The sequence below is a fragment of the Scylla paramamosain genome, chromosome 30 (genome assembly GCF_035594125.1).
Source record: "Scylla paramamosain isolate STU-SP2022 chromosome 30, ASM3559412v1, whole genome shotgun sequence".
NCBI lineage: Eukaryota > Metazoa > Arthropoda > Malacostraca > Decapoda > Portunidae > Scylla > Scylla paramamosain.
In genome coordinates this window covers 12,516,615-12,535,875 of record NC_087180.1, presented here as the reverse complement: position 1 = coordinate 12,535,875, position 19,261 = coordinate 12,516,615, and the positions used below count along the sequence as shown (strand labels likewise).

At 44.6% G+C, this 19,261-nt stretch overlaps 1 protein-coding gene across 4 annotated transcripts in view; it reads left to right on the top strand.

Moving 5' to 3' along the window:
- The first annotated feature begins 210 nt into the window (after window positions 1-210).
- Window positions 211-19,261, top strand: part of LOC135115852 (mucin-2-like) — a 20,548-nt gene continuing 1,497 nt past the window's right edge. The window contains exons 1-9 of one of the 4 annotated variants that reach the window (XM_064032869.1): window positions 211-678; window positions 6,458-6,557; window positions 7,268-7,385; window positions 7,687-7,846; window positions 10,831-12,357; window positions 12,907-13,043; window positions 13,678-13,803; window positions 14,331-14,515; window positions 14,941-19,261. The exon at window positions 14,941-19,261 is cut by the window's right edge and continues 1,497 nt beyond it. In XM_064032869.1, the coding sequence (XP_063888939.1) occupies window positions 7,280-7,385; window positions 7,687-7,846; window positions 10,831-12,357; window positions 12,907-13,043; window positions 13,678-13,803; window positions 14,331-14,515; window positions 14,941-18,744 (6,045 nt within the window). In that variant the 5' untranslated portion in view covers window positions 211-678; window positions 6,458-6,557; window positions 7,268-7,279 and the 3' untranslated portion in view covers window positions 18,745-19,261. Of the gene's footprint in view, window positions 679-6,457; window positions 6,558-7,267; window positions 7,386-7,686; window positions 7,847-9,567; window positions 10,418-10,830; window positions 12,358-12,906; window positions 13,044-13,677; window positions 13,804-14,330; window positions 14,516-14,940 lie in introns of those variants that run through there. The other 3 variants (XM_064032872.1, XM_064032870.1, XM_064032871.1) reach the window with 3 other exon arrangements.

The following is a 19,261-nucleotide window of genomic DNA, read 5'->3' as shown; positions in this document are numbered from 1 at the left end:
GGGAAGACACAAGCAGTACAGTACGTCAACTAATAAAGAGTTTACGAGGCAGTGCTCTAAGGCAAGTGTTGTGGGAGGCCGTGAGAGGGAGGGAGGCAGAGGGAAGAGGTGGTGTGTGGCGGCCGGGAGGCGGAGAGGGATGTGGCGGTGGTGGATGGTGGTGGTGGTGGTGGGGGTGGGGGCTAGACAAGGTGAGGAGCGGGGAGACCAAATGTCAGGTGGAAGGACAGAGTGAGGTAGTGTGTTGTCGCGATAGGAGGTCTGTGGAGGTGCTGTGTTGGGCCGGTCTGTGCGTCGTGCGATCAGACGAGGCGAAGGAGGACACGCAGCGAGTCAGGTGCTTCTCCGTCCGAAGGAACTCAGAGGTGCAATCACTGCCTCCCTCGTGCTAGAGAAAAGTTCCGGGCGGCGTGTTATGGCGTCTCAGTGCCTTAGAAAACCTGGAAGTGCTAACGTGTTGCCCCGAGAGTGTTAGAGCTATCACGCGGGACTTTGAAAGCACTATTGGCTGTGACGCGCGAGTAACACCTGCGTCCTGTGATTGAACGAAGACTACAAGTGTTTATCCTTTTTCCACGTGACAGAAGCTGCTGCTGACCGCCCTCCCTCCGTGCTGAGGATACGCCCGCACCAGGGAGAGAGAGAGTCCTCACAGGACGGCGCTGGCGTGGAGGAACGGTGAGTGTTGGCTATTTTGGGTCACCTGGTGCACTGGTCACGCGAGGCGGGCTGGTCCCTCCCTCATAAGTCAAGAGAGTTACCTGTGCGGGGCATGCAAAGGTAGGTGTTGCTCGGAGGACGAGTTCCAGTGTAGAGAGGCACGCGTCTAAACAAATAGGTCAATACGGGAGACCTCAAGGTAGGTAAAGACGCAGGCACAGAGAAGACAGTGAGGAAAGAACCTAAGCAAATACTTCAACATGATTACAAGTTACTGCACGTAGATAGATGTGACAGAGAAAGGAAACCGTGAATGATGATCAGATAGGTAGCAAGCAAATAAGGAGGTATAGGAGTTTATAAATATCCACGTAGGTTAGGTTATGGTAGGTAACCTGGCAAGTAGATAGGTAGGTGAGACGGTGGGGACAGGTAAGCAGGGAGGAAGGCAGACGGACACAGCAGGCACACGAGCAGACAAACTGGTAAGGAGAGAGAGAGAGAGACAGGCGGACGCACGTACAGACAGACACAGGAAGACAGACAAATACAAATACAGACAACCTCGCTAACATACCACGCACGCATACACACACACACACGAGAGAGAGAGAGAGAGAGAGAGAGAGAGAGAGAGAGAGAGAGAGAGAGAACAATACGGAAGATACAAGCTCTTTCCTTACAAGAACACGCTAGAGAGAGAGAGAGAGAGAGAGAGAGAGAGAGACAGACAGACAGACAGAGACAGAAGAGAGGAGCAGATGAGAGGAAAGGAAAACAAGACAAAGCAGCACGATTCTTAATTCTCTCTCTCTCTCTCTCTCTCTCTCTCTCTCTCTCTCTCTCTCTCTCTCTCTCTCTCTCTCTCTCTCTCTCTCTCTCTCTCTCTCTCTCTCTCTCTCTCTCTCTCTCTCTCTCTCTCTTCCCGACTGTCTGAGCGGCTGGAGGAGCAAGAATCTTTTTTTCCCTGCGAGGTGTGTTCAAGGTTCCCGTGAGAGGACTGAACCTGGCGGACCCGTTACCTGGAGTCTGGAAGCGTGCAGTCCGCCTCCTCACCTGTAATAATAATAGTGGTAGTAATAGTTGTAGTAGTAGTAGTAGTAGCAGTAGTAGTAGTAGTAGTAGTAGTAGTAGCTGTGTGGTGTTTTTATATTTGTTTTCTTCACTTGTATTCGAAGAGTGTATGTTAGTTACGGTGATTTTTTTCTTCTTCTTGTTGTTGTTCTTGCTTTTGATTAGCTTATCCTTCTCAGGATGGTAGTAGTAGTAGTAGTAGTAGTAGTAGTAGTAGTAGTAGCAGCAGTAGTAATAGTAGTAGAAATAGTTGTCGTTTAAGTGTCCAGCTGTCTGCAACACACACACACACACACACACACACACACACACACACACACACACACTCACTCACTCACTCACTCAAACAAGTTATCAAGTCCCATTCCTTTCTTTCTCCCCTTCTCCCCTTCCTTCCTTGCCCCCTTCCCCTCCCTGCGTTGTCATGGCTACAGTAATGCCGACCTTGACCCCCTCCCTTTCTTCCCCCTCTCCTCCCCCTCCTGCCCTCCACCACCGACCATTAACCGCAGGTATTTCAACAATTACCCGCACGTTTGGTCTATTAACGTACCTCCCTAGCCCTAGATTGTTCCTCCCTGAATCCCTGGCTATCCTAAGTGCTTTATCTCGTCTTGTATTACTGACATCTCACGCCGGGGACAGAAAAAAAAGGACATCGTGTTTTTTTATGCTTTATTTAGTGTTTTATTACCAGTTTGGGTGTTTTTTTAATGTTTTTTGTATGGTTTTCACTCCCTACATGTCACAATTTAAGGTTTTGTCTTAGGGGAGTGTTCGGTCTCAGTCTAAGGATGGTCTTTGTAGCACGTGTGACATTTGAACGAGCCTTGCAAGAACGGGGATAAAGTATGTGTGTGTGTGTGTGTGTGTGTGTGTGTGTGTGTGTGTGTGTGTGGGAATTCTTGCCTAATTCCACCCTAATTAGGTCTTAAAGCAAACAACACTTATTAGAGGAGAATGTGCTAACTTACCTTGGGTTTTGTTTGCTTGTCATCTCATATTTCGTACTGAAAAACCTACCTACCTTCATACATACATACATGCATACGTACATACATACACGCAAACATACTTACCTTCTTTTATTACGTTACTGAATATTCGTTGTCTTTTCATACACACACACACACACACACACACACACACACACACACACACACAAACAAACACATATTGTTTTATATATAAGGGCATTGCATATTCTATTGTTTCTTTTTTTAACTCGGCTTTTCCATGGGTGCATTCAGATTGCTGGGGCTTTGTCAGAATTCATTTCAAGCTGCACGTATCACAAGAGTCTGAGAGAACTTTTAGGACACACATTTTATTTACTCACGTGTCTATTTCTATGTGTTTATCGCCACGCCCGAGTATAGTGACCACCGGACTCATTAGAGCCTCGCCACGTATTGAGGAAACACAAGCGGTCTGTGTTGGAATGTTGCCACAGCCTCGTCTATATCCATATTAATTCCCTCAGTAACGCGGCATTAAGTTAATTCTGAGTATCAATAGTCTGTGAAGTTTAGGATTTTTTTTTCTAATGGAGGGGTTAGAAATATCTCTAATTACTCGTTCACTATAGTTGTGTTTTTATTTATTCTGACTACCATCCAGTGACCGCACACAGTTGGGTAATCGTCTGTAGTGGTGATGGGTGAACACTAATACAAGGAAGTGTTACATATTTAAATGCAAATCGAAAAAAAAGTATTCAGGAAAACATTCCTGGATAATAATGTAAAAATTTAACCTTTGTGTGCACGTAAGTGTGTAATAGTGACTTTACGGGAGATATTACTGAGACTTATGCACTGTACTCTGACCAAACGGGATTTTGGAACGACAAAAGTTCTCTTGCTCCCATAAAAAAGACATAACACTATTTGTAAGGTTATGATACACACACACACACACACATGCAAGTGCTGCTATTTTGTGTAATTATAAGAGTGGTAATTCCAAATATGAGAACGATTACAATAAGTGTATGCCTGTAAATTCAGTACAGATGCGAGTACAGTATAGTGCTGCATTAAGTGTATTCTCATAATCATTCAAATACAAGTACGAATACAATAAAGTGTATTAAGAGTATTCCAGTAGCAATGACAATACAGGTGCGAATACAGTCAGGGGATGTATAAAGTGCATTCCAGTAACTACTAATACAAATGTGAATATTGCAAAGTGCTGTACCTAATGTACCAGCGATACAAACACTCCCAGCTGGTATTCAAGACACCACTCACACTTGACCCCCTGATGACCACTTAGGCCACAGTGTGCATATATATGGCACAGCATGCGTATGCAACTTGAAATTTGTGAATGAAACCTGTTCTCCTGTGTGTGTGTGTGTGTGTGTGTGTAGCATGCGTAGACCCGTCGTTGCCGCCTTCCGCTTCCTCCCCTCTGTTCCTTGTGTCTACAGCGTCAAAAGTCAAGAGGTGCCTCGCTACCATTAATACAGCATCCTGGACACGCTCACCGCTGCCCTTGGATGACACGCTCTACACTCTGTACACTCGGAAGAGATTCTCGCAAAATCTAGAGCGAGAAACTCCCGAGGAAGTGAAAGTAACGCGGCGCTTAGAACACACAAACTGGCAACTCTTAATATTTTTTTAATGCTATAGCCCGGCGGGAGATGGCACGGATTGAGAGAGAGAGAGAGAGAGAGAGAGAGAGAGAGAGAGAGAGAGAGAGAGAGTTATCGTTATGACATTCGTGCGCTAGATGGCTTTGTATCTCTATTAGTTCGGAAATCACTCGTCAGGTGGTGGCACTGCAGTGTACGTACAATTTAATGTGGAACTTTGTCAATACAGAGCACCGGTAACTGTTGCAGTACTCGTAATGACACAATGTGCTTTCATTCCCTTCTAGACTATTTCCTCTTTATCATTTCCTTCTAGACTGTGATTTCCTCTCTATCATTCCCATTTAAAACTGCGATTCTGTCTCTATCTTCTCTTCTAAACTGTGATTTCCTCTCTATCATTCCCTTCTAGACTGTGATTTCCTATCATTCCCTTTTATTCCTTCCCTCTACATTCTACAACGTCTCGTGCCTTAGCAGCGAGCCTCCCCTTCCCTCCGCAGTGTATCATAGAGTAATCAACAAGTAATTAGACACCATCACACCACACCGCGGAGCTCAGGTGGGTGGGGGAGGGTGTTGCGTCAGCCTGCGCCGTGGCAATGCTGATGCAGGCAGAGGCAGTGTTAGGCAGGATCCACACACACACACACACACACACAAAATGCTGGTGAGTATTGGCGCTCCGTGATTGGTCTCCTTGAAGGTGCCAGCCACGAGGAACAGTAAGAGGAAAAAGTGCTCAAGAAAATTTTGTTTATGACGGTGATATGATGCATCTGTCTACTCTCTCTCTCTCTCTCTCTCTCTCTCTCTCTCTCTCTCTCTCTCTCTCTCTCTCTCTCTCTCTCTCTCTCTCTCTCTCTCTCTCTTGAAACTGGTAATATAAAGCGACACTTTCTTCTGTAGGGAAAGTTTTCAAAGGTAATATTTGCTTAGGAAAATTTTGGGAACTGTTATTAAAGTGTTTTGTTGACTTTTTGTGCCCTGGTGGTGATAGAGCAATATGATAGTAGTAGTAGTTGTAGTAGTAGTTGTATTAGTAGTAGTAGTAGTAGTAGTAGTAGTAATAGTAGTAGTAGTAGTATCAGTAGTAATAGTAGTAGTAATAGTAGTAGTAATGGCAGTTATTGATGTTTTTATCGTTATTGTTGTTCTTGTTATAACTTTTATTAAAGTAGTATGTTGCTGCTGCTGTTGATGATGATGTTGTTGTTGTCGTTGTTCTTGTTGTTGTTGTTGTTCTTCTTCTTATTATTATTATTATTATTATTATTATTGTTGTTATTGTTGTTGTTGTTGTTGTTGTTGTTGTTGTTGTTGTTCTTGCTCTTGTTCCTAATGTTCTTCTTAATGTTGTTCTGGCTGGTGCTGTAGTTGTGATTGTGGTGGTAGTGGTGGCGGTGGTGGTGGCCTCGGTAGACGGATAAACAGGCTAATGAACTAACTTCTCTCCCGCGCGGGGCTTTCATTCACAGGTGCTAATTATAACTTGTTCTGTCCCTCGCTTTGTCCTATTAGTATTGCAGTTGTGGCTCCTGTTGTTGTTGCTGTTATTATTGTCGTTTTTGTTGCTGTTATTGTTGTTGTTTATATCATTGTTGTTTATATCGTTCTCAGTAGTAGTAGTAGTAGTAGTAGTAGTAGTAGTAGTAGTAGATGTAATGGTAGGTGGTTGTGGTGGTGGTGGTGGTGGTGGTGGTGGCAGCAACAAAAGAAGCAACAGCAGCAGCAGCAGCACTAACAAGGAGGCATTAAGAACATAAGAGCAGGAAATGTAGTAGTTAATGAAGCAAAGAGGCATTTACGTTTTTACTTCTGCTGTTGCTGCTGCTGTTGTTGTGGTTGTAGTGATGGTAGTAGTAGTAGTAGTAGTAGTAGTAGTAGTAGTAGTAGTAGTAGTAGTAGTAGTTATAGTAGTTATTGTTGTATTATAGTTATTATTAATCTTACTGAAATAACACATTAACAGTTACAGATATCGTTAAAAAAAATTATAATTGTTTCAGTAATACCATTTCTAGCTATAATTCCCGTATACCAGTGCATACACAACACCTTAGCCCTTATCAGCGTCACTCCTATGGTACTGACGATGTTTATCTTCCTTCCATACAGCCATGGCGACGTCCTTCACAAGTCTGCAGCGGGCGGTGGCGACGGTGCTACTGCCGCTTCTAGCTTGCCTCGGCCCCCCTGCTCTGTACAGTTCGCTCTGGTGAGTCCCGAGAGGCCGGCAGCAGGTGGAGAGAGGGAAAGGATTGAGGCAGGGAAGGAATGGAGAGTGTTGTTCTTAACCCTTCCACCCTGTGCCCTTTATTTTCATTTAACGTCAAAAAGTGGAGTGAGTGTGTGTGTTGTGTGTTGTGGTAAGAAGAGAGAGAGAGAGAGAGAGAGAGAGAGAGAGAGAGAGAGAGAGAGAGAGAGAGAGAGAGAGAGATGGGGGAGGAGGGAGAGGTTAAACGGATAGAAGGTAAGAAAGGTAAGTTGTTTTTTCCTTTTCTTCTCCTTTCTTTGGTTTTCCTTTCCTTATTATTATTATTATTATTATTATTATTATTATTATTATTATTATTATTATTATTATAATTTTCCTTCTCATTCTAGTTCTTGCTTTTTTTACCCATGTCCCCCTTCCTTGGTCTTATTCTTTTTGTTTTTCCCCTTCAAGACGAACAGAAGGGAGAAGAAAATCTTCTTCTGTTTTTTTTTTTTTTCTCGTTCAAGCTATTTATCTTCTTATCCGACTCATTTCTTGTTCATTTTGTTCTTGTTCTTATTAATTTGTTTCATCTCCTCCTCCTCCTCCTCCGCCTTGTTCTTATTATTGTTCTCAATCTCAAATTTATACATTCCTTTTACCATCCTCTTTAGCCGTGTCTCCTTTGCTGCGACCTAACACGACCTAACCTTCCTCTTTACTTGCAGGGCCTTGACGGCATGCTGACCACCAACTTCTCCTGCGTCGGGAAGATCATAGGAGGTTACTATGCCGACCAATACACGAACTGCCAAATGTTTCACGTGTGTACCCTGGATGAGAAGGGTAAGCACCTGTGTGTGTGTGTGTGTGTGTGTGTGTGTGTGTGTGTGTGTGTGTGTGTGTGTGTGTGTGTGTGTGTGTGTGTGTCAGATCAGCATAGCATACCTGTCTAAGCCGCCACAACCGCTCTGTTTACCTGCGCCTCACCTTAATTAACGCTGAGATGAGATGAGCGAGGCTTGGCATGGCTAGTGAAAGTTACTGGTACACGCCTCCAGAGAGAGAGAGAGAGAGAGAGAGAGAGAGAGAGAGAGAGAGAGAGAGAGAGAGAGAGTCACTAACTGAATCTCTTCCTAATCAACAGGTAAAGTAAATGATTACACTTTCCGCTGTCTGGCCGGCACGGTGTTTGACCAAGAGACGAGGGTGTGTGAGCGAGCCGAAGAAGTGGACTGCAGCCGCTCTAAATTCTTCTTCCACTTAAATAATGACTTGTATGGTCCGGGCATCATCCCTTCGACTGCGTGAGTATGCCAGATATAAAGCATCAGGTCTTTCTTTTCTTAATTTTCTCTCTTTCTTTCTTTCTTTCTTTTTCGCTTCTCTCTCTCTCTCTCTCTCTCTCTCTCTCTCTCTCTCTCTCTCTCTCTCTCTCTCTCCTCTCTCTCTCTCTCTCTCTCTCTCTCTCTCTCTCTCTCTCTCTCTCATGCTCGCGTCAGGTACCGGTAGTCTGTCAGTGTCTAAATCTTGGTTCTTTTCCTCCCGTGTTTCTCAGTCTTGTCTTTCTCTTTTCTTTCCTTTTTTTCATATTTTTCCTATTCCTCGTACAATAACATTACTTTTTCGTCTGCTACTGCTACTACTACTATCATCATTACCATCATCATCATCATTTACATAATATAAGAATACAATGAATATTAATTTTCGAGTAAAAAATTAGTATCCACATCTTTTTTCCCATAAATAAAGAAAAAAACAAAATTTAATGAATAGGGAGAAACTTATTTTAAGTATAACATATTTTGTGTAACATTAAGTAATTCACTTGTCTTGTTGTTGTTGTTGTTGTTGTTGTTGTTGTTGTTGTTATTATTATTATTATTATTATTATTATTATTATTATTATTATTATTATGTTATTGTTGTTGTTTTTGTAGTTGTTGTTGGTGGTGTTGTTTCCAAGTGATCGGAAACACCTCGCTACATTTTAGCCAGTGATTGATATTACAGCATTCATATATTATTTTTCTATATGTGTAATACCCCAAATATACCCCATAGAATACCCTTAGATAGTGGGTTATTTTCATTATTATTATTTTATCTATGCCAGCAAGAAAACCGAATCACACAAGGGTTAGGCTATACACAAAGAAAGCATGCATTTAAGTATACGTAAACTTTGCGAATATATATACAGTCGCATGGTGGGCCTGTGTAAGTAAACCTCTTCTAGATTTGTGTACATGCTAAGATAGTTTAACGTAGTACATTCACACCTTTGGCCTTCTACGTACTTCCTGTCACTGTCCTGACTAACGGAGCTGCAGCGATCGAGGGTTGGCGATGGGCGATGCGTGTGTGTGTGTGTGTGTGTGTGTGTGTGTGTGTGTGTGTGTGTGTGTGTAAAAAAAATCTAGCCTTTGGTAATTAACGTGAGTGAGGCGCCGTTCACTCAAGGGATTAGCTATATATTGAACTCTCTCTCTCTCTCTCTCTCTCTCTCTCTCTCTCTCTCTCTCTCTCTCTCTCTCTCTGGAAGTCGACCAAGGGATCAATCCAAACCAAACACATATTCGATAGAAACAATTAATAAATACATGGATACGTTCATATAAATGAAGTTTGCCACTTGCTGTTGCTGTTTTAAATATGTAAAAGCGTGAAGGATTAAGAAATGTCCAAAAAATAATATAACTTTCTTTCTTTTTTTATTTTTTTCTTCTCTTTTTTTTTTTTAATGAGATATGAACGCCCCTTGTTTATAACGGTGTGCCATATAACTTTGTTGTGGCGCCTAAACCCAGTCAGTCAGTCAGTCAGTCAATCCATGTTTAAACAGAATCGAATCAGCGTCTTTGGAAAGTCTTTTTTTTTTTTCTGGATTCACCCATAAGAGTTTATCAATGGAGTAATAATAAAAGATCAGAGTGAATTTTCCTTTTTCTTATCATTATTCTCTTTTATATTCTTTTTTTTTTTATCGGTTAATCAATCAGAGCGGCAGTTTGTTCCCTTTTACTTTATTTTGGGTATCGCAATTTTTACGGTTAATTTTTCTGCGCATCCCTTGGTCTCGCTCCCTCTTTTTACTCTAGGGAAAAAAAAAAAAAAAAAAAAGAAAGTGTACATATTTTTTACCCTTTTATGGTGGAGCACTATTTTCGTACATCCTTTCTGTTGGTTCCATCCCCCGATCTACTTCCATAACGTGCAAATATATTACAAAAGAGAAATCGTTTTGGAGACATGATATATACGTAGGCACTATGCTGCACTATGAGGCAGCGAGGGGGATGATGGCTTGCCCCCCTCACTCATGCACTACAGAAGAGCCAGATACCTGTACATATTGCAGAGAAACACGTGGTCACTCCCTTGCATGTTTCGCGACCCTCAACGCCACGACCCTCGCATCGCCGCCCACGATATAGACCAGTATTCTGAAACGCTACGCTCTCTCACCACAACTATTTTCAAAGACCACAGAGATTATCAGCCTGGTTTTTACGAGTGTTAATAGTATAGAAATGTTCTTAATATGTCACTAGAATCATAGAAACATCCTTAAAAACACGTGTCATTTCAACTAGAGAATGCAGTGGAAGTGCGGCGTAGAAGCGTTTCAGAATATGATGAGACAGCGAGACGCTATCAATAATGCATCAAACATGGCCAGTGCGGCTATATATTGCTTCAGTCGAGTCCTTGCGATTATCCTCGTGTCTCCAGCTTGTCTATGTATCGTGGCGGTGCTCTTCCTTCTGCTGACAACAAACCACCACGCGGCCACCATCGCCACCCTGCTCGTCTATCTGCAGCTGCTTGGTTCATCTTGTGCTTCAAGGCCACACCTTCCTCGCTGGTCACCTGTATATGATTACTTAGTGTGACGTTGACTGGTGACCTGTTGACAAAGTGGGTTTGCTCTAGCGTCCTTGTGTCATTGAGGTATTGAGTTAGATACCGGTCAAATGTACCAGTGATGTCTAAGAATGCGTATTAAGTTTACCAGGAATCCAGTTAATCTCAGCTTTGTGTGATTTTGCTCCTTAATCACTTAAGAGCAGAGAAAAAAAGTCAATGGTTTTACAGATTCTATTATACATTCACGGTCATAGTTAATTGAATGAGAGGAGTTATTCCCACGTGTCATCGGGTCGCTATGCACTGTCTATAATGTTTATAAGCTAATTCTTGAGCTCGTTGCCTCTTAGTAGCTTCTCTGCGGGGCTCCCGTGGCCGCCCACTTCTCTGCCTAGCCTCGTGTCTCCTTCACCCCCAGAGACTCGGAGGGAGACTCCAGCGCCGCTAATGTGCAGGTTCTGGATCCCACTGTCGCCCTCATGGGACCCACCGCCCCTCCCACAATCCCCACTGATACTGAGGAGGCCACCACCTCTCCCCCTCCCCAGCAACCTTCCTCCACCTCTCCTCCACCTGAAACTCAATCCCAGTCCCAACCCCAGTCCCTACCTCAGCCCCAGACCCAAACCCAGTCCCGTCCCCTGTCACGTCCCCAGTCCCAGGGCCGTCCTTCTACCCAGCCTCAGTCCCAGTCCCAGACCCAGCCTGCCTCCATCTCCTCTCCTGTTACTGACAGTCCAGAGGTCACTGCTTCCACCTCCACGTCTGCCTCCACCACCTCCGCCTACCCCTTCCCCACTCCACCCTTCACCGTCAGCAGGACCATTACTTCTGTCTCCTCCTCTTCCCGCGTCCACATCCAGACTCCCCTCGCGCAAATCTCCCTTAATCAGGGTGTGGATCATTCGGTCCTGCCTGCGCCCCACCTGCGTCCCTCACTGCTCCGCCTGGCAGCTGAGGCCCAGAATGCAGGTCAGCAGGCAAGGATCACCAAGCAGCTCTCCCCCTCCACCGAACCCTCAGTCACACCGGCTAACTTCCGAGACGTCCCTAGAATACCTAGTGCTGACACCCCCCGCACCAGCGATGCACCGCTGCGTCGTAGACAGAAACGACAGTCGACTGTTCAAAGTCCAACTCTCCCTACTACCTTTCCTAGTGACAATGAAGCTTTGTTTTCTGACTTAACCACTTCCTCCAGACTAACTAACAGTGACCAGCTACTTCCTTCCTCCAGTGGCAGCCGCAGCGTCTCCTCCAGGGGCCGCTCTAGATCTAGGCAAACTTCTCGTGGCCAGTTACGTACAGTCACACAGCAGTCAGTGCAAAGCCACACCGCTGTGGCCCAGCAGAGGCGGGGGGGAGGGAGGGTTGTTACTTTTGCTGACCGTCAGGCTCAACGTAGACAGAGAGTAAGACCTGTACAGAGGGTGTCTGTGGCACGTCGACCTGTGACGGCCAGTCCAGCACGGCCCCCACCTGCCACTGCCACATTCAGGCACCAGGTGAGGGTTGGGGCTGCAACACCAGCTCGACCCCGGCCAGTGCTCTTGACAGCCCCCAGAGACCTTCCCCGTTCCCCTGTGGTTCCCTTACCCCCTGTTGACACCCCAAGACAGACCCCATTCCCCTCAGGTGACCTCCTGCATGAACCACCCACAGTCCTGACAGCCCAGTTCCCCTCTGACAGCCACATCACGGTCATTGACGAGGTTGAGGCAACAGCCCGGACCGACACCTCTGCTCGGACTCCTGACCACAAAAGCAGTATGGCCACCACCACCACCACCACTACCACCACCACCACACCACCACCACCATCACCTCAGTTTGTGTTCCCTGAGACCAGTTTCACCTGCACCGACAAAATCCATGGAGGACTTTATGCTGATGTTGAGACAGGATGTAAAGTTTTCCATATCTGCTCAGTGGAACCCGACAGAAGGTTAGTGTATGAGTTTTTATGTCTTTCAGTTTTACTCAGATGGTGTTATGTATTTGTCTTAAAACATTGTGCATCATCTTAGTCCAGTATGGAGTTCATATGGTGGTAATTTCACACCTTCAGAATCATGACATATCTCAGTGATGGACATGTTGTTCATCTGGACTGTACAATAAAGTTTAATTAGTTGTGCTATGTTGCTTAAGGTTAGTGTTATGGTATAGAGACCTTTGTTGTAAGCAGTCATTAGCTATCAGAGGCAGTGAGTAGAAGGGAGGATAGAAGGAGTGCTCTTATTATATTCATGAAAACTTTGTATTCATATTTCCATTATTTTCTAAGGGGCACTGGAGTAATTATATGATCATAAGTTATACCTTTGCAAATCATCATATTGTACTTGTTATCAAAAGTCTGCCTTATTTCTCAGCATTGAAGTTAGTGAATCATAACATTGTACCTGCTATCAAATTATGTATGTCTTATTTCTGAGCCTCGTTAGTGAATCATTATGTTGTATCTGCTATCAAAGTCCATCTATTTCCTCAGTGTGAAGAGCAACAAGTTCACATGTGGTCCTGGGACGCTGTTTGACCAGAAGAGCCGCACATGTCAGGTGGAGAGCGGTGTCGACTGTGCTGTTTCCCCGACCTTCTACTACCTCAATGAGCGAGGAAACTTGCCAGGTGTGATAGCGTCCACCTCCCTTACCACCTTATATCTGTTCTTGCTTTTTGCCTCTCACTTGATTTATTGTACCTGTTCTTTACTTGATGTTTTGCCCTTGCCTGATTTCATTTCCCTGTTTTCATTACAAATCAAGTACAAATAGTTTTTCTCTTTCCATAATTTTTTTTTTTTTAAGTAATTTTCTCAGTTAGATTTTTTCCTTCACTTCACTGCTATCATTCATTATTTGTGAGTTAAGTTCCATTTTACCAATACATACGGTACATATTTTTATAACATTATAGCATTCATTTGTTTATTCTCATCCTTATTGCATTATTGTTGTCTTTTTTTCACTGTTCCATCATTTATTTATATTTTTCTTTGTCTTTTCTTACTTCATTGTAATCATTTATTATATTTAAGTTTCATTCTAGCAATATTTACAACATTTTTATGACATTCACTTCCTTTTTTGCGTTATTGTCTCCTATATTTTCCTTACTTCATCATTTATTTATATTCTTTCATTAGCTGTCCCTTTCTGAATAGTGATGTGTGTACCATGCCCTTCCAGCCCCAGTGAGAGATCAGAAGATCACTCGGAGCCTCATGTGTGCCAACTCACTTTCTACGCTTTATCTCTTGCAGTCTTTGTAGAACGTGCACAACCCATTCTTGATCAGGCATTCCCTGAACAGCAGTTTGACTTCCCCCGCATTCCCTCCTCTCCCTCCTCTCCCTCCCTCTCCACCTCACGGGTCCGTCGTAGTGCAGGTAATTCTGTGGTTGTGTCCCCTTGTCCTGTGAGCTTGGACTGGACCCTCATGATGACAGGACACCCTGATTCTCTTGCTCCTTTGAGTAGCAAGACTAAATGTGTACAGTTTAAAGTGTATCCCTCTGAAGCATTTGACCCTCAACTCTGACTGACTGGTGTGGTGTGGACAGCTTCCAGGACAACGTGAGACTCACCAAAGTATGTTGCTCATAGACCTCTTGCCTAGTTACCACCTGTGCTAGTCTGTGTCAGAGGAACCCCATTGTAGTACAAGAGGACAGTGTAAGATGACCACTGAAAATTTTCTTTATTTACTGACTGACAAATAATCATTCTCATGAAGAACCTTGTAACAGTCTTTCATGATTTTCCTACATTTATTGATGACCTTGTTTAGTGACCTTGCTTAACCTTACACAGATGTGAGCTGTGAGGCTTGTACACAGTGCTGTCCAAGTCACAGTGAGATACATAACACTATTACCATCAGAAGAGAAATACACTCAACACCATCCTATTGCAGATGAGAGTGTAGATCTGTGTGCCAGTCGACCGCTGGGCAGCCCTCTGGCCGACATCACCTCAGGCTGCCGCCACTACAGCACCTGCGAGAGGCTTGCAGATGGGCGGCTGGTGGAGACGCGACATGGCTGCAAGAAGGATATGCTTTTCTCACAGAGACGGAAACGGTGTACGCTGGCAAAGAAGGTGTGTGGTGTGTGGGTGTGATGGTAGGGACCTGTGTACATTTATATCCTTCTTTTGCATTGTATTGTTTGCTTGAAGTGTGTATTACAGGACAGTCAGACTAAAACTTGTTCTTGTCTCTTGGAGGTCTAAGGTAGTCTTTGTGTGTTGTGCTTGTAGTAAGTATAACAATTCTATTTATTAGCATCTTTTCTGCTGTGTAATGACAGTTTTATTATACTATAGTTAAAAAGACTGCTCATACTTATTTAGATTTATTTTTTAAAGTGTGTATATGTGTGTGTGTGTTTGTCAAAAGAATGGATTATTTCATCCTGTCATCTCTACATTGGTTCTTGATACATTGCAAACACTGAGAATTAGTTTCTTTCAGTGAGAATCCTTTGTGTTCTTGAGACACATAGTGACTGGCTTCTTTCCAACAGGTTGAGTGTGTGAAGGAGACTCTGAATGAAATCCTTGGCCTGGGCACTGCCACGCCACCCTCTGGGAACGGCCGCAAGAGGCGTGCTGCTGCCCTCTTGTTGTCCCACAGGTTCCGCCGGGCTGCCCTGCCTTCACTGGTCAGCATGGTTGACTCACCCAAAGTGGATGATGCCCAGGTGCGCCGTGCACTCGTCAACCTAGCAGCCCTTCAGCAGTGGTCTCTGGAAAATGCTCAGCACTCTGCATTCATTGAGATGTACTCCCTCCAGAATGGTAACCTTGACCCCAATCCCCCAAAGAAGACCCACACCAACACCTTATCAGACTCTGAGGCTCCCAAAGGCTATGAGTATGTCCTGCGCAGAAAGCGAGACCTCTCCAACATCACCGTGGAGGGCCAAGTGGTGTTTGTGAACCACACCATCAGTAAGGTATCAGGAAGTTTCTCCACGGTCATGCCAGCCTCTCAGAAACCTCATGAGGGTGAGGAGACTCTGCCTGAGGAAGATGAAACACGCGTCACATTCACCGGCACCCTGGCTCTCCCCACCATTGCCACCACCACCATTGGCCAGCGACTCAGGACAGCTGCAGCCATGGAAGGAGTAAAACATGATGAAACACAGTTAACTGGTTCCACCACTTCCACCTCATCCCCACCAGCCATCCCTACCACACTCTCCACCTTGACTGTGTCAGGAATGCCTACCACAGCAACAGCCACAGTGGTAACTGTTACTGTCACTACAACAAAGACAGTCATGCCCACATCCATTAATTTTGCATCAGCAGCAGCAGCCTTACATTCCACAGCAGCTGTTGTTTCTAATCCATCCGACCTTGTTGCCATTCAGGCAAATGGAGAGGCCATCCCGGGCATGATGGCAACTCCTGTGCTGGATACTAATGGAAATAATGGCTCACCAGAGAATGAAGTGACAGACAATCAGTCCAGCAAGGAAGAAGAGGGGGTCACTGATGCCCCAGCTGCCTTCACTACTCTCTGCATGGTTGTGCCTCCCCCCAAGTCCAAAGGAAAGAAAGGGAATTCATCTCCTGCCTCACACAATCCACCTAAACAAAATTCTGTAGGAAAAATTACTACTACAGAATTTGATACAGAAGCCAGTGGTTCTTCTCCAATACCCAGCATTACTACTACAACTACCACTACTACTTCCACTTCTTCTACTCCCAATAGTTCCTCTGCAGCTCCTAATACCTCCTCTACAACTACTGGTGATGCATCTGCAACCTCTAGTAACTCTTCTACAACCTCTAGTACATCTACAACACCCAGTACCACTCCTTCAGCTTCTAGTACTACTACCACAACCACCAGCACCTCTTCTACAACACCCAGCACCACTACCACAGCCTCCAGTACCTCTTCTACAACACCTAGTACCACTTCTACAACCCCTGACACTTCATCTACAACCCCCAGCAGCACTTCATCTACAACTCCCAACTCTTCTTCTACAACCCCTGACACTTCATCTACAACCACCAGTTCTTCATCTACAACCACAAGTTCTTCAACTACAACCTCTAGCACTTCATCTACAACCACCAGCACATCATCTACAACCCCCAGTTCAACTACAACCCCCAGCTCTTCATCTACAACATCTAGTTCAACATCTACAACCCCCAGTTCATCTACAACCACAAACACTCCATCTACATCCTCCACCTCATCTACAACCACTAGTACTTCATCTACAACTCCCAGCTCTTCATCTACAACTACCAGCCCTCCTGCTGGTGAGAGTGCATCAGCTAGTGCTGCTGTGTCTACCACCACCACCACTCCTGCCACAGAGCCTCCCCCACCAGCCCCTGAGCCACAGAATGCAAATGAACAGCTTGATTTAAATGATGCAGAAAACTCACCTCCTGCCTCTGAATCTGCCAGTACTACCACCTCCACCACTACTACCACCGCTCCATCTAGTACAACTTCTACTACTACTACTACTACTACTGTTACTCCATCCACTACTAGCACTACCACCACAGAGAGTCAGTCTTCAAGCTCAAGCACAACTCCTTCCACAACTACGACAAAAACTGAAGAAACTTTGGCAGAGAGTATTCCTGAGCAGTCTGCCCCTGCTGCTGCTGATAATGCTACCACCACCACCACCACAACCACCGTCCAGAGTGTTACAGACTTTGTTGTACCAGAAGGAAGCATCAATGTGTCCACGACAGTTGTACCAGAGAAAACAAGTAACTTGACAAATGCATCATCACCCTCACCAACAGAGCCTTCCATCACTCCTCCAAATGGACCATTCACTAGTGACACCTTACCTGAAACAAACTTCACCTGCAAAAATAAGGAACTGGAGAGGTTCTATCCAGATCCAGAAGCCAATTGTCAGCTATTCCACTACTGTCTGCCAGGCTTCTCCAAGAAACATGTACTTGATCTGAAATTCCTTTGCACAGGTGCAACCAAATTTGATGTCAATACACAAAAATGTGAAAATATGGAGACTGTAACTTGTGGTGAAGAGCAACACGACCCAGCCCCTGCTCCTGAACCTCAGGTCAATGAGACAATCAGCGCTTTGCAAAATGAAACAACCACAACAACAACAACAACAACAACAGAACCAACAACTACAACAACAACAACAGAACCAACAACTACAACAACAACAGAACCAACAACTACAACAACAACAACAGAACCACCAACCACAGCAGCACCACCACCACCACCACCAACAACAACAACAACAGAACCAACATCAACAACCACAACAACAACAACAGAACCAACAACAACAACAACAACAACAACAGAGCCAGCAACCACAACAACAGAACCAACAACAACAACAACAACAACAACAACAGAACCAACAACAACAACAACAACAACAGAACCAACAACAACAACAACAGAACCAACAGCAACAACAACAGCAACAACAACAGCAACAACAACAACAACAACCACAACCACAACAGAAGCACCAACAACCACAACAACAACCACAGCAGCACCATCAGCACCAGAGGCAGAGACCATGAGCAGCAAGGTGGATGAAGCACCACTCACCACCTTGAAGCCTGAAGATGCCACTACAGAGCGTGCAATCCTGAAAGTTGAAAGTGCCATCTCAGAACACACTGCTGTGAAGCTTGAAGACGCCATTAAGGAGCAGACCAATTTGGACACAACAAAAATCGAGACTCATGAAAATGAAACAAAACTTGAGGAGGCATCTGTCAGTGTTACCCATCTGCCGGAGACAACAGAGGAGACAACTGTGGAGCCTGTCATGCAGACTGAGGTTCCTCAAATTGACCAAGAGGAGGAAAAGACTGAGGAGAACGATATTCCATCATCCACTGCATTCATTCCTATTGAAGAATTTGCTACGGAGACAGAGATTCTGGACACTGAGCTGGTGGCTGAGCAGGAAGAATACCCTGGCACTGAAATGCCCATAGAAGTGGCCACCACTCTAGAGACAGTCCCTGAGGTGGCATCAGAAATAGAGCATGTTACTGAACTGGGTCCCCTGGTGCGCTCTGAAGACAGCCACGAGACGCACAGCACTGAGGGAAAATTGACCAATGAATCTCCACTAGAGCTACATGTGGAGACGTCACTGTTCTCCACAACTCTGGGTCCTTCCATCCCCACTGAGGAAAGCTCCACAGACATGTCAGTGTCCACAGACGTGTCTGTAGTGAGTAGTGACTTTGTGTCCAGTGCAACGCAAGTGTCTAGTGACGTTTCAGTGTCGAGTAGCGTCCAGCCCAAAGAGGATGCATCCTAAGGCCTATCACTCCTTTGTATTAGAAGGGTATTAATGGCATGTTATAATTCATGTCCTTATTAATTAATGTACTTTTTGTTTATTTATTATTGAGAATTACCAGTATAGGTCCTTGTAAAGATTATAATTATATGCTTGTTGAACATAACATTCTGTGCCAAAAACTGTTTGCCTGATTTGGGCTCTAGAAGCATAGAACATCCCATATGGTATAGAGTTCCAGCTCTGTGATACATTGTTCACTTAGGTCAAGGAAAATGAGTGGGAGAATCACACTTTTTTCTTTTTTCTTTTTTCTTAGAGTACACTTTATCTCATTCTTCATGAAAAAATAACATGTTACTGTGTAGTTGCATATGTAATACTCATACTATTCTTTGTCATACTACATGTCATTAGTGTTAGCCAGGGCTGCCCCACTCCTCACTGCTCTAGGAAGCTCTTGGAATCACAGGGAAGTTTGGCCTGACTGTTAATTGTGGCTCAGGATGTTGGGGAGGGAGGGAGGGAGGAAGGG